This window comes from Aethina tumida, chromosome 1 (genome assembly GCF_024364675.1).
Source record: "Aethina tumida isolate Nest 87 chromosome 1, icAetTumi1.1, whole genome shotgun sequence".
In the NCBI taxonomy this organism is placed as follows: Eukaryota; Metazoa; Arthropoda; class Insecta; order Coleoptera; family Nitidulidae; genus Aethina; species Aethina tumida.
Window position 1 is genome coordinate 59217271 of NC_065435.1, and position 27628 is coordinate 59244898.

At 27.9% G+C, this 27628-nt stretch overlaps 1 protein-coding gene across 4 annotated transcripts in view; it reads right to left on the reverse strand.

Annotated features, from left to right (window-relative positions):
- LOC109608467 (A disintegrin and metalloproteinase with thrombospondin motifs 16) overlaps positions 1 to 27628 on the reverse strand; it is an 84548-nt gene that overhangs the window by 26619 nt on the left and 30301 nt on the right. For all 4 annotated transcript variants that reach the window (XM_049970727.1, XM_049970724.1, XM_049970725.1 and 1 more), the window contains exons 3-4: positions 21012 to 21075; positions 13927 to 14210 (exon numbers count right to left, since the gene is read on the reverse strand). In XM_049970727.1, coding sequence (XP_049826684.1) covers positions 13927 to 14210; positions 21012 to 21075 — 348 coding nt within the window. The remainder of the gene's footprint in view (positions 1 to 13926; positions 14211 to 21011; positions 21076 to 27628) is intronic.

Below are 27628 nucleotides of genomic sequence, written 5' to 3' on the forward strand. Positions count from 1 at the left end.
TTTTTCATAGCAATGTCCCTCTTTTGTCTGGCAGTTGCCATCCTGAGATGTCTTCTTTGGGGGCTAGTTTCTACGGACGGGGGTTGTATGGTCCTTTTACTAGTACTGTGATGAATGTTCAATCTTTGAGCAATCTGTCTATGTGACAAACCTTCCTCGTGAAGAAAGATTATTCGTAAATGAATTGCATTAGTTAATGGGTGACATTTTTACGTTTATTGAAGCGATACTGCTTTAATTCATCATTTACAGACTGACGCAAGACTTAGTTTATATTTTACTTTTCAATATAAACTACAAAGTTGTGACAATAAGGTTAGCGGTTAAAAATGTCAATCAATAAAATAAAAATTCCGATTTTACGCTAATCCTGAAAGTGCATGGCATATTGAGCAATTTCAAGTAATTATTGTGCCGAATGTAGTTGGCAATAAACTTTACAATACCAATAACAATTTAAAGTCAATCACGTTTTAGATTATTAGTCTTCGATCCGATTTTAATTAATTTGATCTCCATTGATCTCACTTTTACTTTATACAATTGTCAGTAATAGATACAAATTATACACTGAACATATTTAAACATAACTTTTTTAAATTATTTGTATTTAATTTTTTATAAACATACAATTAAATAATCATTGTTCAGCAAAATAACTTTTACCTCTGACAACCTTATTACGAGATTAATATATTTTGAGTAATATGACCTTTATTCTTTTGCTATTCAATTAATTATTAGTTTATGTAAATTGTAGTATATAAATATATTCAATTTCTATTTTATTTATTTAATTACAAACATAGTTAAAAAAAAATAATAATAAATCGGAGATTTTTTCTTTAATTCGAGATATTGACATTTTATATTCAATTTTTATAAACATACAACTAAATTATTATTGTTATGACTGAATAATTTGTATCTGATAATCTTATTACGAGATGATGAATAAATAACTAATTTAAACTTTACCATTTTACCATTCAATTAATTATTTCTATTTTATTATTTATTTAATGACTAATAATTTTTACATTCAATTTTTATAGATACAACTAAATTATTAGTATTATGACTAAATAACTTGTATCTCTGATAACGTTACGAATGAATAACGAAAGTATTTTGAGTAATTTATTCTTTTCCTATTGAATGATGTATTAATTTGTGTAAATTTCCAGGTATTGAAAAAAATTATATTTTATTATTTACTTAATTCTAAGAAAAATTTTTAAAAGGTGTCTAATTTTAGATATCTATTATTATTTCCTCATTTTGAGGTATTAAAATTTTAATAATTCTTAAATTTAATTTCATATAATAAAAATTGTCTTTTAACATTTAAAAAATAATAGTAAATGACTCATACTTCTTCGGTGATATTTATTATTCAATTGTGTGCTGTTAATTAAAACTTGTGTATTTTAACCAGAAAATTCCTTTTTAATATTCGACGTGTGTATAATTTAGTCAATATTTTGTTTTTAAATTATAATCTGTAACATTTCATTATTGTGGAGCCCCTGATGATGACATATAAGGTGAAACATAAAAAGTTTTGAAATAAAATTAAATAACAGAAGGGAAGTGCTTTTTTAACTCCAAATAGAGGTACCACACAAATATGAATACCATTCAAGACAATACATATTTATATTTTAGTATATACATATTTGGATTATAATGTACATAAATTCTGTGCATTAATTATAAAATATTTAATTTTTACAAAATTATCTACCTAATATAAATGTGTGAATTCGTTTACCATTTATTGTCTTAAATATACTTGCATCATTACTTACTGTTTAAACTCAACTATTCAGATTATTTTTATTTAATTCTATATAAAAAATTTATTTGAATGCCATTGAAATTACTTTTACTCTATTCAATTGTCATTTAGAATCATAACAAATATATCAACAAATTTGACCAACATTTTTTTTAAGAAGCTCACTTTCTAATAATCCGTATAATTTTTCATTACATGTCCATTATCAAGCCAAATCTTTTTACAATACTCAATTCACACCTTCGGGGCGATTTTCTTGCAAAACTTAATTGAAAGTCATTGTTACGTGATTGTGGCGATTTTTTTGTAACGCCTTGTGGACAGATTTTTTCTGTTTCACGCACGATTTAAGTTCGGTAAACGAGCCGGGTGATTTATTCAGCGATTGATCATTTTTATTCAGGACGGCGGCAATATCATTATCAGCACGACGAATGTTGCACAAAATTTAAAGGGTACGAATTTTGTAAATAATGTAAATTTTGGATCGGCCGGGGACAAAAGTGGACAATGCTTTAAATTATTATATAATTCATTAATTCAGTAAGATTACAGCACGGCAAATGAAATACGTTGCCAAATCTGATGATAAATCAATAATTAGCCTGAGGACTTATCTTAATAACTGTTATTTATTGATTATTTGAACTGTTATACAAGTAATTTAGATATTATCGCTAATACGAATTGGGCAACCATAATTTATACCCGAATCGTTTACGCTTCAACTCTCAAGTTCATCCCGACCCAAAAGAAGCAATATTCACGTAAAATGAATTTGCATTCACTTGTTTGTAACCTTAATTTATGAACTGTGATTTTCTGAATGGATGTATGGGTGATCTATTGTTGTGTGGTTTTGTGAAAGTAAACAGTTCCAGTGAATTTCATGTGAGAGAATTATAATCGCAATAAATTCAAGTAGACGATAAATTAGTGTGGAATAATATCGCGTCACAATAGTCGAGCAGCTAAGTTTTTCAGGCTCGTTATTATGGTAAATGATTGCCACGATAATTTGTTTTGTTGCTGTTCTGGATTAATTTATTTTCGTTTTGCAATAACAATCTGCATGTCATTCTAAGAGGAAAATATAATACGATGATGAAACTGTTGGCGTTCTCATTTGTAAAAATAATTAGTTAACCGCAATTTATGGATGTATATTGCAAACGATCCTGGCTCGGATGATAATTTGATAAAACGTGTTTTAAAGATAAACTCAAAGATACGGTTGTTGTTAATCGGTCCGAGTTATTTACATTCGCAATACATCAAACAAATAATCAGAAATAATTAGTTTTCACTTTTTCGACATTGGGCGTGAAGTAAGCAACAATTAGAAACATTAACAATAACGATATTTTCTTGGGATTTCTATTAGTCACCTTGAAACAACAATAGACCACGTACGTTAAGTAAATCGTAGCACTTTTAATTCAATTAACAATGCATATGTATGTGCCGTTACATAAGTTAATCCAGTTTTAAATGCCCGTTTCGAATTGTCTCTTTACTTCAAGATTAATGTTGCCTTCAGTGTTAATAAGATAATTAGCCGGAACAATAAATAATGTATGCTAAAAATTGTAACTGTATAATGTATGACTACATCAATTATCACACTATAAAACATTCCAGCTACAGACTCTGTTTTAAATATCTAAATATTAATATAAGGATAATATAAATGCTATTATTATTTATACTTCATTTATACATATAGTCAAATTTTAAGGTTGTACCGATCCAGTCAGAAGTGAAATCCGGCGTACCAGACACGGAAATTTAGGGAAAATATAACATTTATAATCCATGCAAAATTATTGAACAACACATAGTCGACTATTTCATTATTTCCAACAACCACTCTATGATGGAGCTTTGAAAGAAAGGGAGAAGTTTAAGAGCTAAGTTACTCTGTAAGTAATATTAGATACCATATATCCAACATCTTTTTTTAAGCAATGTTCTACGATATAAAAAGAATTTGTGAGCAAAATTATAGAAAATATTTAAGGTAACATCAAAGAGTTCAAAATATTGGAAGTTAGTGGTAACTGTAGGGTTGCTAGTGAGGACGAGAGTGAATAAACATTAGCTACTATATAAATAAAAATATTATATATGCATATGTAATATGTAATAAGCATATGTATTAAGCTGGCTTTGTCCCAACTACCATAGTTTGATTCTGCAGTTTTAAGTTCCATTTATGACCCACAATTTATTTTGTTTATAAAAGTAATAATGCTTCTTTGTCTTTCCCTCCTCTTTACTATTATTATTATATTATTATTTTTTTAACAATTTTGGTTTCCATTGATCCTATTATATAATGTTCCTTTAATATATCGTTTTCAAAATGTGTAAAATTTACATTTTTCAATGTTTCTGACGTATTATATTGTAGGAATTTGTTCATATTATATTGGGCATTTAATATTTATTTATCATTATTTTGCTATAATTAATTTTTTTCTCAAAAACGATTGGGAATATCGAAATGTGTTTTAGAAAGTTTGTACAATTGAAAAAAAAAATAATAAATAAAAAATCAACTAGAAGTTTTCTAAGAAACGATCAGAGATATCAAAAATGTGGCTTGTGGCAATCAATGATTTAAAAAAATAAGCTTTGGAAACTTAAGTCGGTTTTTGTGAGAAATTTATAACAGCCACAACCAACCAATTTTTGACAGCCTGTGTGGTTATTAATTTATGACGTATAAATTAATTTTACACGTATCAAATTTATTAAAATAATTAATCAAATTAGTCTCATTACTTATTATTTAAATATTAAACATTATATTATTTTCTAAATTAGATTAATAACCTTAAATATCATGTAAGATTTCAAATTTCTACCTAATTTTAGTTAAATGATAAAATGTAGTATTTTTTAAATAATCAAATTTAATCATAATTTTGTTATGTAAATTGATTATACAATATTTTTATATTTATTATATTTGGAAAATTTTATAAATGTTTTGGAAACTATTAATAATCAAAGTGGCACACACCTTTAACAAGCAAAATGTTGATAAACAAAATGATTATACAATATGAAATTGATTTTATGTTTATTATGCAGCAAAATTTTATAATCGTTCTTCAGACTATTAAGGGGCACACCCTAGAATGATGGCCTAAAAAATGGTGAATTTTTTTTCAAATTCAATTGAATTTTAAAAAATTTCACACTAGGTGCGTCCCTTAATAATACAAATGGCACATACCTTTAACAAGAATAAGCAAAATAAGAAATGTTGATAAACAGTAAATTGACCCAGTTATATTAATTATACCCATAACTCAATGTGGGTGGTTACCATATTTCCTTATACCATAGTAGTACACAGTCCACATCTCATACGCATAACCCAACTTGCAAAAATCCTATCCGATTACATGAGCACTTTCACGATTTATCCGTCGAGTGCAACGCGTTAACCCCGCTTTGCTTTATTATTTCCTGATCTCATAGACCTAAACAATTATTTCCTTTTATTATTGTAATCGGCCCATATGAAAAAAATCCTTTTAATTAATTGTTATTAAACAGGTATGTAAATGCACGCTTGACGTGATTATTTGTCGTTGCTAGTAAGACTCCGTTCGGTTTTTAGTGGAGTACAATGTAATAAAGTGTCATTACATGTATTCCGTAAATGGTCAGGTGCATTTATGTGGACGATTCGTACCTTGACCTGCACTACTATGTATTCGCAACGAAGCGTAGGTACTAATTTTATTTCGTCACCGGCAATTCATTACTTATTTAAGTGCCGCAGTAATGGTGATTGATGGTCCGTCAAATAAACCTTTCGAAACGTCTAAATAACATATAATCGAGACGCTCCGGACAATAATAAAACCACATAGTAGCAAACGGAATTGAATTGTGCAAGTAAATTATTAATTGGTCTAGACCACAAAAGATGATCACTTTTTTGAAATCGATCCCTGAAACGATCGAGGTGCGAGACGGTCAAACAAATGTTTATTACAAACGAAGAATGTTTATAAAGGTCAACGGATAAACAACAGGACGAATTTATCATTGAGAGGTAATTGAGGAAGTAAATTTTTATTTTAATGTTAACAACAATCGTTTTTATTATGCGAATTTTTAATGTCACTTATATTCGCAGATTTGTGCATTGTTCGTGTATATTTTCGCCGATTATTACTGGAGTCGAAAAAAACCAGTCCATTAAAATTATACAAAAAAAGCAATTAATATTCATTCCTCAAAAGTGCGCAGATAACAATCGAACGTCACCTTGCATGAATCCCGACTGTGAATAAATAATTTGAACCTAATTATTATAATTATTGATTAATAACAACGCTTTCAATAAGCAAAGAAGTGCAGTAAAGGTTATTGAAAAAATCCGTGACCTTTTCAACACACATGCTTAAGTACGAATAAAGATAAATTCCCCCATTTTGTACGAAAGAAAAATTATCTATCTACATGGCCAAACACCGCCAAGGTTTCCAACAAACTGTCCTCTTCGAAGAAAATTATCCAACAGAAACTGCACGAATCGTGAAATTCGTCAAATTATAACAAAAATAGGTATTATTCATAGGAAAGCGAAAAATGAAAGTGGTATTGTTGGTACGAGTATGCGGAAGAACTGGCCAATTAAAAAACTGTTTACGGTATGAGCTTGCAGATTCAATTCACGACTAATTGCCGGCAATGGATGCACGTCAAAATTATCATTAATTAATATCGCGCACTGCGAAAATTAATTTTTTCCTTTTGTCGTGAAAATAAGAAAATGGTAAAGGACAATGACGACGTTTGTTTTAGGCCAATCGTAAATTCCTGTCCGTCCGGCAAAATCTAGTTTTTGCAATGCTAATGAGGCACGAATCATTTGTGTAAGATTTTTAACAACATAATAGGCTATAAAATTGCACTGACGAAATTTTCAATTAAGTTTTCCGAAGGCATGGAGTAACTGGCACAATCTACGCATACAAAGTTACGGGCATGGATGAAAATATTAAACCATTAGATCGTAGTAGACATGGGCCTAACTTAGATATTTGTTGAATCGAGTTAACCGGGTTGAAATTTACATAATCCGATTTCAAATCGACTCAGGATCAATTTGAATGGTGTTTGTTGGTCGTTTGGTGTGAAGTTTCGAGTCAAGTAGAAGTTGGGTTCATATTAAATTAGATAAAAAATATTATCTGTAAACATATCTAAAATATGCTTAAATGTGCAAAAAGAAAATTGGGTAACAATATTAAAATTTTTTTGTTAGAGTTCACTTAAGAATTTATTTCGTGCTTACATCTTTTAATTCATTAAATATATTTAAAAAATAAATTATTCTTTGAAAAAAGGAAAATAATATAATAATATAGGATTAAAGAAAAATTCATAGAATATTGAAAATCGTGTTACAACAAAATAATTCGTGTAAAAAGAAAATTAGGTGTATTTAATAATTACCATAACCAGTACTAAATGGTTACAAGAAAATAATTTAACGACTAGTATAGGGTATTATGAGTATGTTCAGATCAAAACAATCTTAAAAAATTTCGAGATAGTATGTGCAGCTTTTCATTTCAAATTAATTTATTTTGAAATATCTGATGATATATTAAATTATCTTCAGTTTAGATGAAATATGATATGATAAATTTCAATATTTAATATTGTCTATAAAACATAAAAAATATTATTTTTTATAGGTCACTATGTTAAAACTACCAAACATGACATTTGAACATTGATAAATTTGTTTGGAAAATAATAATTATTAAATAAAATAAATTATGACTTACGCCTTCTATGTTTCTTGGATTACAATATTAATTATCTCAAAATTGACACAAATATCGTTATATTTTAACTAGAGATAATCTAATATATCTCACACTGTACAAGCTGTTTCTGGTAAATTTCTAAATATTTAATAATGTGATCTATAAAATATAGAAACCTATCAAACGTGACGTTTAAACATTAATATATTTGTTTGAAAAACTCAGACTACAATATTAATTATGTCAAAAATTTATAGAAATATCGTTATATATTAACTAAGGAAAATGGTATGTACTGTACAAACTGTACAAGCTGTTTCTAAAATAGGTTTCTAGAATGTAGTCCCTCAAATTTAAATTTCAAAAATTGCTTTTTTCTCATATTTTCGTAACCTTTGGTTCAATCGTGTTTAAATTTGATGTGTATTGTCTGAAAATACATATCTAAAATTTAATTTACGAAACTTTTTTCCAATGTTCTATGTCACAGAATAATTTTTAAAGATTTTAAGTTTTCCATACTCTATGCACGATTTAGAAATCTAGAGTACTTGATTAATTTTGAATATCACAACCGTTTTTTGAGACATTTCAATTATAATGTTTGAAACAATTTAAGTGATTTCCATACAATAAAAAATTAGGTAGGTATGATCTTGAGATGATTGTGTTGTATGAAACTTACTTATTCTAAATCGTGCAAAGAATAGGAAAAGATTAATAATTTTAAAAATATTATTCAGTGGCGTAGTAAATTGTGCGATAAAAAGAGGAGATCCCTTAAAATCTACGCTATTGTATGATTATATAAAATTGGGAAAAAGTTACGGAAATATGAGAAAAAAAGAAAATTTTTTGAAAATTAAATTTGAGTCTATTTCTTTTTCAGAAGGAACTTTAGAAACACATTTGTTTTAAATTTTCTTCATTATTGGACCAAACATATTGTATATTGTTATATCCATCGTTCTGACATTTTAAAGCAATGGTTTTTATTTGAAATAAAAGTGTTACATGAATTATGTAAAAATTTTAAGGGAAATAAATATCATAATATGTATATAAGAGCCCCTAAAGAGTAAGAGAAATACACCTTTTCGATTTTTTCCGAATCTGGCAAATGTTAGTTTTCTCATTTTTTTTAAACATTCAAAGATATTTAAACGTTGTTTGCTGCAATTAACATTTCACAAAAACATGAGCTGGATACTTATATCAGGTTGTGTCAATCTAGTCTGGAAATACTCGCAATAGTTGAAATCAACAAGTTTGGGAAATATGTAATAATTAATTTGTGGTAATGTGGTAAAGCATTTATATTAAGGAAGGTATAAAGATATAATAATATTATATTAATATAATAAGTATGTAATCAAAATTATCCAAAATGACACTATTGATATTGTTCAATCATTACAAGGATAAGAATCTTTAAACAACAATTTATAAATAATAATGTTTAATTTTTTGAATATTACCATGTATTATAATTATTTTTCTAATTAAAACTTTTTAATATGACCGTTTCTCAAATATTATTTTGATATTTTACTAATAGTCTTTATACTACAAAATAATCTCCAAAGCATTATGTATAATCACAATCAAACATTGACCAAATACTATACTAACATTGATATAATCCATTTCTAGAATCCTCCGTAATTAACAGTGATTCAGGTTATGAGCTTTGTCAAATGAAACGATCTTGAAAAGAACAATTGCGTCACCGTATAATTTTCAGTATTTTCTAATGTGTTATTTAACGGCCCGACCAATGTTATGTAGACAAACCGCATTCAGTAACGGTTACAGCTAAAAAGTTAGTCAAGCGGTTTTACGATTCTCTTATATATTTTTTTCAATTTGCGGTTGTAGATATTTTTTTTCCTGGTTGTGATTAAGTGCGAAGTGCGTCAGTGTTTGTAAATAGTAAACAATAGATTCGAGGAGAAATGAGAAAAGGAAGAATTCCGAAAACACACGTGTTTCGCACCTAAACGACAGTGTTTATGATTTTGCGGCAGACAATAACATAAATATTTGCCCATGAAGAACGACGTAAAAACAGTTGGAAAAACAGACGAATTATGGCTTAATGGAAAATACATAAATCAAATGTTTTGATGATTCAAATGACGTTCCTGAAATCCTATTTCGCAAATATTAAGTGCAAAATAACTTTTTATTTGCATGCCTTTGGAAATAATAAATTGCGTCAATAGAAAACATTGAAAGGATGAATTTATTTGTTTTCATTATTTTTGCATGTGTTAATTAGCGGACGCCAAATGTGAGTGGAACTGACAGGAAATAAACTGAAGTTTAACTAAATTTTTATGGTATTGATATTGCTGCCAAAACTGGTTGGGCAATTCCTTTACATCCGAACGGTATTCTTCAGGTGTCGCAGATCGAACACGCCACTAATAATTTTGCACCAATTCCCATGTTGAAGTTGCAAAACCGACGATTGGCAACCGCATCAAAAGCCTCTTGGATTTATTTCAACTTTACCCAATAAATTTACATCGTTTCACAAAAACTGACATATTTGTAGTAGGTCATACACATGTCAATAGTGCTTTTGGTTGTTTGTTGCAAAAGCCACCGGTGTGTTGGTAAATCGTTACGGTTTATTTACTGGCGACTTAACATTGACATTGCCCTTCTTTCGGTTTCCCGTTTGCGCAATTTTTATTGCCGCAATTTACTTTGTGTGCACACACGACCCACACACTTACGGACAAACTTACTACGGTCAAGATGATGAGCGTATTCTCATCACGTGCCACCAATTTATCTAAATTTTCCTTTTATTTAATAATGGTGAAATTGGTTGTGAATATTCGTTTGTATCGTTATTCTTTGAGCTTGTTATAACTAGTTCACTTTCAGGCAGAGAAAAAAAATTCCAATTTTAATAAATTTAAATGAGAAATTGTTACAACCTATTTTGTAGTTTAAAATAATATAATATATTTAAGATTTAAACGGTATATAATTCCTTAAAAACATTTTTCATTTTGCCCTTCTATCTTTTAAGAAAAAATACTATAATTACCATAGGTAAAATATGATTTATTTATTTAAGGTCTTGGATTACACAATTTGTTTAAGCAACAATTTCAAATAATAAAGAAACAATATACATATAGTTTTGTTTTGCAATATCGAAGCTAAAAACAATATAAAATCTTTTAAGAACTTCTCTTTTTTAAATAATTACTGAAATTATCTTTTAATGGTAAAAACCTGAAACAAAAAATTGTAATGACCAATATTTCAAATTATTATACCTATTATAAAATAAAATCGACCATTTTTAAATGATAAAATAAATTACTTTTTATATAATTTATTCGAATTAAATTATTAAAAGGTATCAAAATATTTTTTCAATAAATCTACTTTTTATTTTTAACTGTATTGTTTTTAAAAATGGAAATAAATATAAACATACATTTACCTTTTTTAATTAACAATTTTAATTTATTAAAAAAATAAATAAATATAAAATAATAAAATACACAAATTATAACTAAAAAAGAAAAAATCTATAAGTCTATACCTGTTTTATTTTTAATTGTTTTGTTTAAAAAATGTATGTAATTAAGTTTTAATGTACTCAAATAATAATAATAATAATAATAATAATAATAATAATAATAATAATAATAATAATAAAATACACAAATGTTAACTAAAAAACAAAAAAAAAATATCAATTCAAAAATTATTCTCTAAATTGGAATAACTTATATGAAAAAATGTTACTAAATTATTAAAAGGTATCAAAATATTTCTTCAATAAATATATTTTTACTTAGTAGGTATTATCTTTTTATATATTTTTAAATTTACTTGTTTTATTTTTAATTGTATTGTTTTTAAAAACGGAAATAAATGTAGCTTGACATTTTTTAATTAACAATTTTAACTTACACAAAAAATATATAAATTATAACTAAAAAATAAAAATGTTTATTTAAAAAAATAAATTCAAGAATCATTGTCTAAAGTGGAATAAATTTTATATGCATTATATGAAAAAAATTTAAATCAATAAAATTATATTTTAATAGGTACAATTATAAAATTAGGCAAATTAAAAATATAATATGATGATAATAATAATATGTTTATGAAAAATTTCATAATAGGATATATGTGTGAAATGGTAAATATAATAATAAAATAATATTACTGGCAATTTAGAAAATTAATAATTACGTTTTTGGAATCTTTACCAAAAATGTATTTATAATTTAACTGATACCATACCATAAATTATATATTTTTGGAAATCTTTATTTTCGACATTTTAAAGGTAAATTCAATTATAGTTTCCATTTAAAATAAATTGAACTTTCAATTTGATGTAAACAAAACAAAATGTGTCAAAAGTTTTAAATTTAATTAAAAGGTCCTATTACACTCTTTTGAAATCTCTTAATTCTCAGTTTTTATGGTTATTTCAGTTTTTCTCTATCTGTTCTAAAAATATTCGTAACATGGACCAATTTAGTACACCTTGTTTATTTATAATTATTTAAAAATATTTATTGTATAACAGACATATTTTTTATTATAGTTTTATATATAATGATCTTAAAAGTAAATAATTATTTATATACAATAAATCAACTTAATTATTATTTCAGTAAAAAAATACAATTCACCAGTTATAACTAACTAATTAAAAAAAATCGATGAATAACAAATCTTTAAAAAGTGTATTTTTTAAATAAACTGTCATTGCTAAGTAAGTAAGTATTCGAATATACGAAACTATATAAAATATTTTATAAATGTTACATTTTAAAATCTGAATATTTTAAAACTCGTGGTTAATTATTTCAAATTTTATTAAAAAAAAAAGAAATGTATAAAATTAGAAAATTCTAGAATGTTAAACATTGAAACTATTTCGCTGAAGCAAATACATAAAAATAAATTAATTATACTGTATAATTTCATAATTAACGAATTGTTAATTATCAAATGAAAACAAACTGCAAATTATTAATTATTTGTTTTACATTTCTCGAAAGTCCACATGTGTAATATTGACATTTATTTTCCATAACCAAATATACGGTGCATGCGCGAAATAATTTTCAAAACAATTAATACGTTCGTGCAAAAAGACCGCCTGAAACTGCATTTCAGAATTCCGCGCGAGCGCAACCACCTGCATTTCGAATCGTAAAATACCAATTAACCGGTAATCACTATAACTGCCCGATGTGTATTGCCACACGCGCATATTTTAACCACTAAGGCCGGCAATTAATTTGTGGCTATTCTTTTATTCGGCTTATGATCGCGGCCGCTTTTGCAAAACTAAAAACGGCTAAATTATATGCCTTAAATGTCATACAGGATGTTGCGCAAATACACGATTGCTCAACTTTCTTTCCAACGTACGTGGTCAGTACATACGAAAATAGAGACATATTTGATAATAGTTATAACACTGGGAAACAGCGAACATGTTTCCGACACAAAAGTAGCATAGTCTTACTTATTTTTACCTTCTTAGTCTTTCAGCAAAGACTTACCATTCGTAGTTTGGTTGTAATGTTGAAGTTGGGGTTGGAAGCATATAATATGAAAGATATGAATGGCAACATCGTGGGTATTAAAAAATTGTGGCGAGTTTGTTTGGAATACTGTTAGGTTGTACGAAATACTGTTTCTTTATTTAGGAATGAGACAATCGCACAAGATTAAATAATTACAGAATGAAAATGTGGCCACCGGGAGTCTTTTAAAAGTAGAGCAACTAGTTATCGTTGCCTCCATCCAGAATATAATATAAAATTAAAAAAGGCATATTTGTGGACCTCCAGATTAAGAGACTTTTGGGTGATTTGTAATTCGATTCCATACTTGATGAAAAGGAAATAGACACTTGAAATGTCTTGAAAATTTTTGCATAACAGCACAGAAAGTAGAAAACTATAAAGATCTATTTGCTCAGCTTCTTTTATGTTACACAAACACTAATATGTCACTCAATAATATTCATTATTTAACTTTCATCTGGATTAATTTTCGGTATTGCGATGCTGTAAGGGGTGAACAAATCAGGTGAGAAATTTTGCTTGGGTATAATAGATGGAAAGAAGGTATCATGGAAAGTGGAACTGTGAGATGTTAGTCGACTAATGGTGGTCCACTATGCCGCTTTTAAAAGACAAGCTAAGAAGCGCAAATGAATATTTATATATATAGTTTTATTTTGTATTATTATTATCAGTAAACAAAAGAGAGTTGAAGTTTGTTCCTCAGTGTAATTTAAAGCAAAATAAATACCTCTGGTAGCTCGATGTATTCGACGCCATGTTGAGCGGTCGCGTTGGGTTCGATGGTCCAAATCTTGAGTTTGCCCTTCTTGTACAGGCCTTCGGTGGGCACCAAACTTAAGTTGAACGGTTTGCCGAACGCTTCCAATTTCAGATGGGTCTTGGTGTTGGGTTGCTTCTTCAACAGTTTCTTGTCCTTTATCACGTCATCGGTGTCGATCAGATTCTCAGTTTCGTTGTAAGGCAGACTTCTTTTTCGTACATGCTGGATTGGTACTATTTCGTATTCAGGCACTGGAAAAAAAGGAATTGTTTTAAAATGAATTCTTCCATGATCTTGTGTATGTTAGCAGGTAATTGAAGAAGAGCTGGCACTAATATTACGTGTTTTGTTTCTTCATAATAACATCGTGAGATAATAATTAATGATAAATGTGTTCGCTAAATAACATTTAGGCACCCAACAATGTAATGTATTTAACATAACAATAAATAGAGTTTAAGACCGTTTCATTTGTAAAGGGTGAAATACAATGCAAAATAAACCATTGTCTAGCACGAGAAAGTCCCGATTATATAAGTGCCGGTATGAACAGCAGTAATTTTATTAAATGTCTGCAGTTTCATGTGTTGGGTTAAATAAAATTAAATATTAATTAGCATTTATGCAACAGCAGTATCGAGCACGATAATCGAATTTGTAAATTTCCTGGTGATTTAACATATGCGAATATTTAGTGGTGTCTTAATTTAGACAGGATAAGTGGAATTCTAAGAAGTATTTTTGGAATTCACATATTCTGAACTTATGTAATAGAGCGTTTCTCGGATGAGCATACGCATATAAAATTCGGCACGTGTACAAGTTATGGCGGTTATAAATATGAAATGTATATCTCTGACAGAATAATTACGAGCTGTTCCTTTTCAAAAATGATTGGAACACACGAATTTTAAAATTATAAATTGTAAAATATTTTAGTTGCATGGAAATTAATTAATTAAATAGGATGACTTCACGCACTTGATTCAAGGTTTATTGTGATTTGCGGTATTAATAGGTCTGGATACATTAACGCATAAATGTTTAATGAAGTAATTAATGATTGCATTTACCACAACAATTAAATTAATATTGTATAAATGTGAAAAAACATGTATCCTGTAGATGTAACGCCTAGTAACCACAATTACTGTCTAACTATTAAGCAATTCACATAAAATGTAAGTTTCAAGTAATAAATTGTAATACTGGAGGTACATTGTTAGTACATGTTAATTATAGACCATATATAAATAAACAAAAATTTTAAACATACTTAATTGATTGTACATAACATTCTTTATATAAATTCTAAAGACGTAGTTGAAGATTTTAATCAACCATAGAACAGTGAACCTCTTTCATTTTCATTAACAAGTTCAAGTAATACTCGATGTTACTGTAGAAAGTCGATATAAAATGCTAAAAACGATTATCGGTGTTTGGAAGAAATCAATCATGTAGACTACTAAATAAAAATAATAGTTGGTTTCTATAAAGCTTAGAAAAACGTAAAAATCCTAAACAATAATCATAAAAAGTACAAAATAACTAAAGAATTTTAAAGTTCAATTTAGAACAAATATGACCATGAACATGTCAAAAAAATCATAAATTAATATATTCAACCAAAGTTGTTCTCAAAAATTTTTAATCTAGATTTTCTAAAATATGTCACACGAGATTATTGACACTGTTTGAAATTAAAAATTCTTCAGATCACTTCAGTCCGATTGTAATTTTCTAAAAAAATATTTACAAATATATTGTATTTATGATAAATTAAAATAAATGTTTATAATAATATAAGTTGGATATTACAGATTTGAATAAATGTTTAAACGATAATCAGCTTTCAATAAATCTAAAAATTCAAAAATATTTTGTCATTCAGGTAAAAATTCATAAAAATATTCATTTACAATCTAACGTGATTGGAGATTTCGACAGTCAGTTACGAGACGAACTTGAATATTCAGATGAAATAATATTTATTATTGAGTATTTCTTATTTTCTTAAATCAAGCTGTCAAACATAGTAATATATGTTTGTAATATTATACCAGCTGTATTTTAAAATTAAACAATTAAATAAATGTTTGAAAGTTAATTGAATATATATATAGTAGTGGACATAATTATAACAACTTATTAAAATATATGAAAAGCATGACTTGCACTACTCGAATTAGATGGATGTACCTACGGTGTTTTTTCTGTTATTGCTGTGTTTACAACACAACTAATTAATCTAATTTTATTCTTTAAAAAATAGCGATATTTTCTATTCTTCAGTGGATAAAATTATAGCATCTTTTTACTTCATAGTCTTTCATTTCTCTCTATGAATGTAAATCAATTAGTACAAGCGGTCTCTTACTTATTATAATTATTTATTATCATTGGTCGAAGTGAATTTGTAAAAAAAGTATAATTCAGCGTTACCAAGACTAAGACCCAGAAAAACAGGAAGAGATGACTAAGAGTCAATCGTTTCCCGTATTATTAGAAAAATAGAGAAACTGACTGGTAACCACAAAAAAATTTGAGTTCGAAAAACTCGATAACTGAATAATTGGAATGTCAAAACAAAATCCAATCTTATTGTCAACTGAAATTAAAGCCAACCTGGAGGAAATGGGACTGAAAATAGTTCGAGGATTGTGAGAAAATGGTTGGGTGAATTCCAGTTACAAGTCTTCAAAATTGTTGTTATGATCATCACTGTATATATTATTCAAAAAACAACAATTTTTAAGAAAATAACGAATCAACAAACATAAGAAATTCAACAATATCTTGTCAATAAGATGAAATCCATAATTATGTTTACATCTTAATGTAATTGGAGACTTCAATAACCAGTTAAGAGACAAACCTAGAGATCGAGATGACACAAAAACTATAAAATCTACGCCGAAAATGAATACGAAACGATATTGTTTCCCTTTAACAAACATTTTTTATACATTTATAATCGGCCATTTCTTGTTTTATTGAAAATATAATTAAGCTGCCGAAAATAGCATCTGTTCGCTTCGACCAGTAAATAAAAGCAAATAATTATTTCCTTACATGTTTCTTGTTGCATTAGTATTAAGGTGAAAGTGATTCCGGATGGTAACTCACATTATTTTCTGTTTTTTTATAAATAAACATAACAAATGATAATAAACTCCACTAATAAACACGTGAAACTGTTTTCGGTGTGGTTATTACAAAATTAAACCTGTTGCTATTTTAATGAATTGGCTGTGTTTTACTTCAACATTAAGTAATGACTTGCTAAATTATGTTTAGAAAATAAATGTGTATTAATAGTTACAAAATTAGTGTCACGGAGCATTAAGGATTGCTGAAATATGTTTATTATGGTTGGTCTAATGACTTTACCCTTGCTTTTAATTTGGTGCGGTGGTTTTTTACACTAAAAACACAAAATAAATTCTCCACATGTAATCGATTACAATTATATTTTTATTGTTGCAAAAATTATATAAGTTTTAATTTACATTTAAAATAACGTCCGTGACATTGCCCAAAATTGTTGTTATGTGACGTCGTAAACATATTTTCATTGATCCATTTTTTTGCCTCGCATGCAAATCTTGCAACACGTAATTTGACGGCAAAAACCGCAAAAGAAAACTCAATCACGACCAACACAACAATCGATTTGAATTCGAATAGGGTTAGAAAAAAAGCCGATCGATTAATTTTCGGTTGAGTCAGGTAAGGTTAAAATCACGTTCATAATCGAATCAAATGGCGAGACGACAAATTGTGATTTGAGCGTGTCCCCCATTGTGCAATTTGACTGACAGTTTGTAAACATTGCGGCGTGAGTGGCGGAACGGGCCGCCATTGGGCAAATTTTCGGTCGGCGGCGACGACAATTACGATAGCCGTTTTAATTGTTTTCAATTTTTTCAAGGGCACTTACGCAAACCGCTTCTGTGTGATGACATAGGTGTAGCGTAATTGTCGTGGAAGTTTCTATTTCGGGTTAATTTTCGTCGTAAATGCTAATTGTTTTCGACCGCAAAGTGTAACCCGTAACAGAATCATGTCGGACGCACGAGTTGCACAACGTTAAATATAAAAATTACTTAACGACCGAGAACGCCTTGCTGTCGATTAATAAAAATTGTGTTGTTGCACATCGCTCTTTATCAAACGTAATGGCGGTGCATTAGAATTTTCATTCGTTTTGTTTTTGTGATGCAAATACTACTGGGTAACCTTTTATAAAAAGTGCAATAATTTAAACAGTAGATAATCACGACTTATTAATTTCATAACGTAACGTTTCGTAATGTGTGCGGCGTATTTTTCTTGTGGAAAGGCCATGAAAATTAAACGGTACACACTGAAATTGTTAACCAACAACGCTCACCAACCTGATTGTAACGCGAAAAAGTAAACAAGCAATTACGAATAATTTTATAATATTTACAAATTTCAAATCGACACAAATCGATGGAACGGTGGATAAATGTACTGGACGCAGTCATTGGCACCGCAGTTCCGAGGAGTGACATGATGAAATTGCAGCATTGTTATTGTCGGGTTCTAATGCCGTTGTTTCTTACGATGTCTACGAAATACAATACCGTCTGAAGGTTATGTTAAACTCTTTAATTACACGACGGATGTGCTCGGCATGATACGCAATAACTTTAAGTAATGCACGTGGAATACGCCGAAGGAAAAACAACATATGTATTCTGTAAAACCTAAAATTATTGTAGGAAATTAAACAAAATATGGAAATATTTATATTTATTTAATTGTAAAATATTTTGTCTATAACTTTGATTTTTAAGCTTTTAAACCGGAGAATTTTTTTCTTCAGACACCTAAAAACTAAACTAAAAATGTTAAAATATGTAAAATTATTAAAAATAATTGACAAAACAAGGTGGACATAAATACAATCATAAATATATGTTGATAACATTTTTGTTTAAAATACTTTTTTTTGATCAACTAAATGGTAAGTTATTTACTACTAGTATCAGTATTTTATTTAATTAGTAATTAATTTATTTGTAATGTAATTCGAAATTTCTTTATTAATTTTTAGATTTTTAAAAGATTTGATATTCAGTATTTTCAAATAATAATGAAAAATAATTTTAACTTTCTATTTAAAAAAGAACTTAATTATTATTGTAATTTAAAAACCTTCAATACGACAAAGAATTGTAAAAGTTTATACTCCATTCAGAAATTTATGTGTAATTTAAATTATAGATACACAATTGACTGTTAAAGAAATGTAATTAATAATAATCATATTTCCTTTTCATATTCGTATATAAAATATAAATATACCACTAATAGTTTTTAAAAGTAGATAAATTAACATAAGTAATTAATAAGCTGTAAAATCCTATTGTTATCTATTGTTGTTTAAAGTAGAAAAAATAATAGTTGTAAAATATTTCATTGATGAAATTAAATAACAATTATAAAGTGGCATTTTACTGTTTCAACTATTATATAATTTATTTAATTGTGGATATAAAATTATTTATGTTTTTACAAATTGAAAATCCGGTTTTGAGAACTTCATTAAAAAGGAAAATATATTAAACTGACTCAAATTCTATATCGACTCATAGAATTAATTATATATATATATATATATATATATATATATATATATATATATATATATATATATATATATATATATATATATATATTATATTTATTAGACTGTATATAAAAAGTAATTTAAAAATTTTTTTACTCAATCAAAATTTATTACAACTATTTAAAAATATTTATACGTATATATTTTCAAATTTAATAATAACGTTAATTAAACGTATAATTTTAAATATTCTTTGTCTCAAAAATTTTAAAACAATCATAATGAAAATTGCAAAGATATGAATAAATGTAAAGACTAAAGATAAAAGGATGATAACTGTTTGTTTTGTTTTCGTTGTCAAAAGTATCTTTTATAACTTAAGAATACTTTGGACCTTTAGTTAAAAAAGTTTTATAGCATTTTTTGAATTATTTTTTTTTTAATTTTTTTATTTTTTAAAAATGAAATGCCATTGTATATTTTGACACTATATATCATTGAAAGAAAGCACTTCCAGGGCCAATTATATATGAAATTAATGCCCAATTTTGAAAGGGATCTGCGTCGTTAAAATTTGATTTTTCTACCCTGTATGTGTTTAATGTTAGTATAGTATATATACAATTTTAAATATAATTTTTAATATATGTTATATACCTTTCAAATAATTATGTAAGTAACACAGTTTGCCTTTTTTTGTCTCATTAAATTCATATTTTATTAAGAATTCCAACTTTATTATTATATTAAAACTTATCTACTTCATTAATTTTATTGTTTACAAATTTAGTATTTAAGTAACAACAACTATAATAAAATTTATCACCACTGTCTTGATACTTATTTTATTGTTCGACTGTTGCATAACACTTGCCTACAAGACTGTCACAAATCCGTCACGATTTATTTCCAATTTTTATTAGTCCCGTGTTTATAAAAAAAGATGAGTTAACATCAGAATCGCTGGCACATAAATATTTTTCCGACAATAAGCGCTTGTAACATTTTTTATTGTTGTGTTTTATATGGAATATTACACGCATGGAGAATACATAAATATATTTGCATAAAGTGCTATTTTAATGGCGGTTCCCGCTTTATGTAATGGTCTTGTGTAGCCTGTCGGGTCTTAATGGCGTTTCAGCGCCTGATTTGGCGTTAAATTCGACGTTTAATGTCCAATTTATCGTTATTTATTGGACTGCGCGTAACACAAGATTAATTTAAGAAATGTTCAATATCAATCTTGATTCAGACCAACAGAAATAAATTATATAAGCAAGATAATAATTCAATAAATACTATATTCAGTTTTATGTAAGAATAAAATAATTATTAGATACGATAAAAATTAGCCACATTACCAGCTCTTAAATTTTGCAGTCGATCCTTTTAAAGAACCACTCAATTCAATATATTATCTAAATTACCATATTATGTTTGAACTTACCTAAATCGTGATGATCCACATGGAATGTGCTTTTTATTTCTTCTATTGTCATGTGTTTGTGAATCTGCAAAAAAATGACAATAAATTAGCCCAGTGCATTAAATTAACATATTTTTATCGAATCGATTTCCTACACGAATGTACAAACGAAGTGATTCCGCATTGTTTGCATTTCTGGTTGTGTTATGTCACAAAAAAAAAAAACAATTCAAATCGTTTTCAGAAATTGGTTGATATTTATATTGATTAACATTTATTGACAGTATTGATCTTTAGCCAATCTGGATTATGCAAATCAATTAGCATAAGCGAAGATGCACATTATTTAATAGACGCTCCTTGAACTTTTCCTCGGATTAAAACATTAAATTGTACGTGCTCTCGCACAATTCCGTACTGTTTTATGGATTAATTTCAATTATTGCACAATCGCAATTACATAACTCAGTAAAAGTATTATTTTCATAAGAAAATGCGTTTTATTACGGGATGCCGGTGCCAGTATTGGCCTTACAGGAGGCACCGTACAATAATGCACGTCGCTGCGACGATTATTGAAATTATTGGCAAAGAAACGTGTTATAATGTTACAGGATCATTTCATGCCGCCATTTATGGTTGTGACAGCCTAATAAAATCTACTTTTTAACTTGTTCCCAAAGAAAAGATTTCAAACAGGAAGAAATGCTTTCGTTTACTTCCTCGTTCACGACGTGAAGTCCATCCAAATCTGCGAACAGCAGAATGATATATTTCGTCTAATGCAGATAGTCAATTAAAACGAAAGTATATAAAAAAACTTGTCTGTCGACGACTAATAATATCGAACCATCTGATTTGTAGAAAACACAAACACACCTTGTTAGACGCGTATAGTACTACTACTACAGGTTTTTGTTAAGTCGTTTTATGTAATTTTTCAATTTGTTAATTGGCTATCGTTAAATAGCTTATGTAAGAAGTTTTATGACAAAATAACCAGGTTTGGGTAATTTCAGAAATTCTGATCTCTATATTAGGACGTTTTCGGAAGATGACTTGGATTATTTCTTTGATGCTTTTGGTGAATTACTATTTTATTTTTCAATGGATAAAATTATAGCAACTTTTTACTTTATGGTCTTTTAATGCTCTCTGTGAATTTATTGATGAGCAGTCTGCTTATTATAATAATTTAATTATTGGTCGAAGTAAAACAGTAAGAAAAAATATAATTTTGCGTTAAGCAGACCAAGAGAAACAAGAAGAAATGGCCAAGAGTTTACGGCTAAATAAGTCGATCTTTTTCCATATTATTAAAAAATATAGGGAAACTGGCGAAACTGGTACTTTCGAAAAATTTGTCTGAATTTCAAATGAAATTAAAACCAAGGTGGTGAAAATGGAACTTACTGAAATTAGTTTAAGTACATTGATTTCTACTAAAATCGTCTAAGTCTAATTTTGACTTACTTAGGATTATATTCACTGATCCATAGAATAATGGGGACAAGTAGATTTGTATGATAAGTTTGAATTTAATAAAAAATGATGATGAGGTTCAATTATGCTATGGGGATGCTGCAATTCTCCAGGCGAAGATCCTCTTAGATTGATTTATGTACAGGGTATTAAACATCAATTTGCTTCCATATATTGAATGATGCTCTTAATAAATGTGTTTAAACATAAAAACTATCACAAACATTAATCAAAAATTGTGACAAATTGGTTAAAAAACCAAAGCATCGATGTTTTGTTTTGTCAAGCTCCAGTCAAAAACTCTATAAAAACATCATAGTTCACATTTATAACCAAATTCGGGATAAAAATTTTACAAATTTAAACGAATTTATCACAGTAATCCAAGAAGGAATATATACTTGTAATATATTCGGAAAATGGTCGACATTATGTCCATGAGATGGACCAAAAATATAAAACAAAAAAGATATTATATAAACTATTAATATTAAATTAAATGATACACATTTAATCATTAAAAACCCCTTTCAAAATGAAAATTGATCTGTATATATTATTATATTCAAAAGATGAATGTTTATTTGATGCTTGTAGGCAATTGTACATTTTGAATATGTTTTTGGACTTGTATTGTCTCATTTTGGCTTATATGAACACAACAATACATATATTAAGTCAACGTATGTTCAAAAATAATCATATCTACATGATTTTGGAATGCAAAAAATAATATTTATAGTCTCGACATGTGAACTAGTCACAGCCATGCATCTCAATTAAAAGAACCGTTACCGAAATATAAATGTTTTGGAGTTATAAATATGTCCTTACAAATAAGCATAAAATGTAAAACACACATAGATATTATTCCTAAAACGTTTAAGAAAATCAGCTGCAACATTTAAAGAAAATTGCATTGGAGAGATTCGAACAAAAACCAATATTAAAAATGTAAAAAAATAAGTATAAACACATATAGAGTAAGGAATTACTTGAATATCTGATAATGAACATGAGTGAAAAATAAGGGTGTAAAAAATAAATTAAATTATTATTGCTTTATTAATTTAACACATTTTAATTACTTACGACAAATTAGTCGCAAACCACTTTCTAACAAGTTCATTAGTAATTCCAAAAATGACATAAAATTTGCCGCCTACACAAACCGAAACTAATTTTCTGTCTTTTTAATAACTGTGTTTAACCATATTAGGTCTTGACTATTAATCAATAACAGTCATGGTGTTTATGAAAAAATTGCGTCGAAAGTCACAAGATAAAATATTTTAGTTTAATATTTTAATACTATCATTTGTTTTTTTAGTTAATTACTGTTATAATTATAAATTTTATTTTTGTGAACTGTGTAATCTTCTTTAGAAGTATGAAAAGAAAAATATCTAGAAGAATCTAATGTTAAATTATCAATTGCAATTTTCGGATTCATGATCAATACTATTATATTATGGAGTTGATTTAATTGTAAAATGTTTTCGTCCTTGCGAGAAAAGAATTTAAAAAAAAAATGGTTTTCGAGTATTTATGAGATTGCTATTTTAACCATAAAATTATTGTTTTTCACATCAGAAAAATATATATCTATGTCATTTTCATGCTTTTAAAGTTGCCTAATTATAAAAGTCTGTGCAGGATATTTTATTTATCTATTTTATATCCAAATTCCACCATTTCAGAAAATTGTCTCTGTCATGTCACGGATTTTGAAAAAAATTATAAAATTACTAGACTGTTAAATTGTTAATATTCAATACAAATACCATTCAAATTGTCGGCAGCGGTTCATTCGCGAACCACTTTCTAACAACGCCATTATCAATTCCAGAAATGCCACAAACCAAGCCACCCACACAAACAAAAACCGTTTATTTTTTATTAAATTAAACATCCCCCCTTCGCCAAGTCAATCGGTTATCGTTCGAAACCATTACTTAACTCGCTGCGTTTTGGCTCGCATTACCTATCGTTCGACCACGGTGAAAGTGAAATCAGAAAAATGCAGAATCCCGCGGCACACGCAACGCCCGACTCGGCCAGTGGTCAAACGGTCGAAAAGAACTCGTTCAGATCGGCCTTCTGACGCTCGACTAATTAAGTGTTAATTAAGTTGGCGTGTTGCGCAACCTGCGGGCCGGAAATGGTTTGTTTCGCTGTCTTTATCGTTGTATTTGATTATGAGATCTTGTTTTTTTTTGATGATCTCCCAAATTGAATTAGATGTGTTAGATATATTGTAAAATATATTTTAAGTATATGGAGAGATATGTTTTACTGTTTAGTAAAGTGAATAACATAAAGTTATTCAAATATTTGGTACAATATATCACTTTTAAACGTTTATGATAAATAAATAATCTTATTATTTTATTTAGACCAAACAATAACCAAGTTTTACGTTTTTAGGCACAGAGCCTAATAAATAATTCTTATGTACTAGGAAATATCCTCTCTTTCAAAATTGCAGAACGATTCAGTAAACCGTGTAATAATTACATAATAAAAAATTTTTGAAACTTAGAACAAAGGAAGAACAAAAAAATATTGTTTATTTTGAATGTGTTTGATTTTATAAAAAATAACAGATTAACTAGAAGTACAATAAGAAATAAAGAGTAATTTTAAAAAAATAAAAAACTATATTTATATTTTTCACTTAATTTATTAAATGAAAAATGGTGTAAATATAATAATCATGTATCTAATAAGGAATAATTTGACATGATCCCACCACTGTCATACTTGATGATTGGAATGTGATTGATACTGGGTCATATCAACCTGTAGGAAAGTTGTTTCACAGTCTCAAAAAATAGAAATTTACTTTTATTATTGAATAATATAGAATAAAAATGGAATACTACTTTTCATTGCTTTCATTTTATTTTTTTTTTTTGTACAAAATTGAACTTCCCTCACTGGTGGATCCATTGTTAAATATTTTAGCCATAACACTTTTATTTAATGTGACTGTTAAAATAATATTAATTTACTATTGTTGTTTTATACAGAATAAAAAAAACTATGTTTATATTTTTATTCTATAAAATGTTGCATATATTTTTTTGAAATGAGTTATCCAGACATGAATATATCAAATTATTGTGGTATTGTTAATTATTAAATCTGTATTATTCAACTTAACATTAACACATTTTATATACATACATTTTTTTTATAATTTTGGGCCACCTCCGTGGCATTGATTCAACCATTTTCTGAATATACGACAATACTACATAAATATAATCCAGGGTATTACTTGTAGGTCTGCTATCAAACAAACCCCCATCCACAGTCCTTGAATTAATTTTAGCAAGTCTCAATTTTTCCAGTTTGACTTTAAATAAGATTGAATTGTTTTTTGACATTTTAATGATTAATTTTCTTTGAATTGAGCCATTTAATATTACGTGAAATGATTGACTTAAACGCTTAGCCGTTTCTTCTTGTTTCTCTCGGTCTTGGTAACCCTGTATTATAATTTTTCTTACAGTTTCACTTTGATCAACGATTAAATAACTATAATAAGCAAAATGCTAGTAAGTAATAAATTTAAATTGGCAGAGAGCAATCAAAGATCATAAAGTGAAAAATTACTATTATTTTGTCCATTGAAAAATTAAAAAGTTTTAAAGAATATAATTAGATTGATCAGTTGCATAGTAGACTCGTAGTACTAGTTGCTATAAATTATATAACATATAATAAAAGTAAGTAGTAAAGTGATTAAGAGATTGAGGTACAAAAAATTGTCACTGGAATGTAATTAATAGTGTCGTCCACGTCCACCTTTAACAGCACAAAACAACGCAGAAAACGACTCAGAAAACATAAAACACACGTTAAGTAATAAAATCACTATCTCAAGCACGAGGGGGGCGGCTCCGGCGTACGTTTCTCAAACAAATTAAGTAACAGTTTATGCCGGTGCCCGTAGACAATGTAACCCGATCGCAATTGAGCGCGTGGGACGTTGCTTTCTTTACTTAATCCGCGTGCACACGTTAATTCAAACAATTACACCTGATTTAGCTCGAATTGTTCCGTCTGCATTTCTACAGTTTCCATTCGATTAACGAACGTTCGAATCAACGATTAATCTTTCGTTCGGCCGTGCCTCGTGGATACGCCGATCCATGGGTAATTGCCTGTTTTATTGCACTAATTTATTACAAATCTAATTATGCAAATATACAACGAAGAAGCCCGTCTTACGTAACGACAACAAACGTTCTTCTTTCAGCTCGAAACTGGTTTGCGGCGAGAGAACATTTTTATGTAGCCGCGATCTGAAGTTTCGAACTTGTAATTACTTATGTATATTGGATGTTTAAGAGACATAAAATTAGTTTGCTTTTTTTAAGTGGTAGTGATTTTCCGCGTTGGCACCTTGAAATGAACGGAATTATTTCGGAATGCATTCCAGAGACGCGGTAAACATACAAATCACTTAATCCAGCCGGTCCATTAAGCGCGATGGTTGTGCGTGCGAAGAACGTTAAGTGCTGAACAATACCTCGAAGAAAATATTTTAAACGGAAGAAAATTAAACGGCCAATTACCGTCTTTCATATAGCGTTGAGATGCATAATTGTTAACATGTGAATTGGCCACTTTCCAATTACAAAAAAATAGAAATTTAAACTAAACGCATTGTCTACATCTAACGTGACTATTTTTATGTTTATTCAAAACGGCGCATTGTCAAACTTAGATACAGTTAAAAAACATCTAAAAGATAGAGATGAGCCCCAAAGTTAAAACACAGCTTTGGGCGTTAAAAATTGAGAAAAGTCTTAAAAGATTAATTTTTAATAGATGATCAAAATCATTGTTAATTTCGGAGGCACATCTATATATAATGTGGCCCATTTGAAAGTAGACACCCTCATAAAAGACAACTAGTTAAAAAAAACTAACATCTCTGTAAATCTCATCTTCTAGCATTTTAAACTCTTTGGTGTTATCTTTATGAATTACTATGATTTTGTTTCAAAATATAACTTAAACACATTACATTCCATGAAAAAAGGTATTAATTTTATATTTGGTATCTAATATGATCTAAAAATCATATTTAATTGTGAATGACAATAATTTTTATTGTAAACTTCAATTTTATATTTGGTATC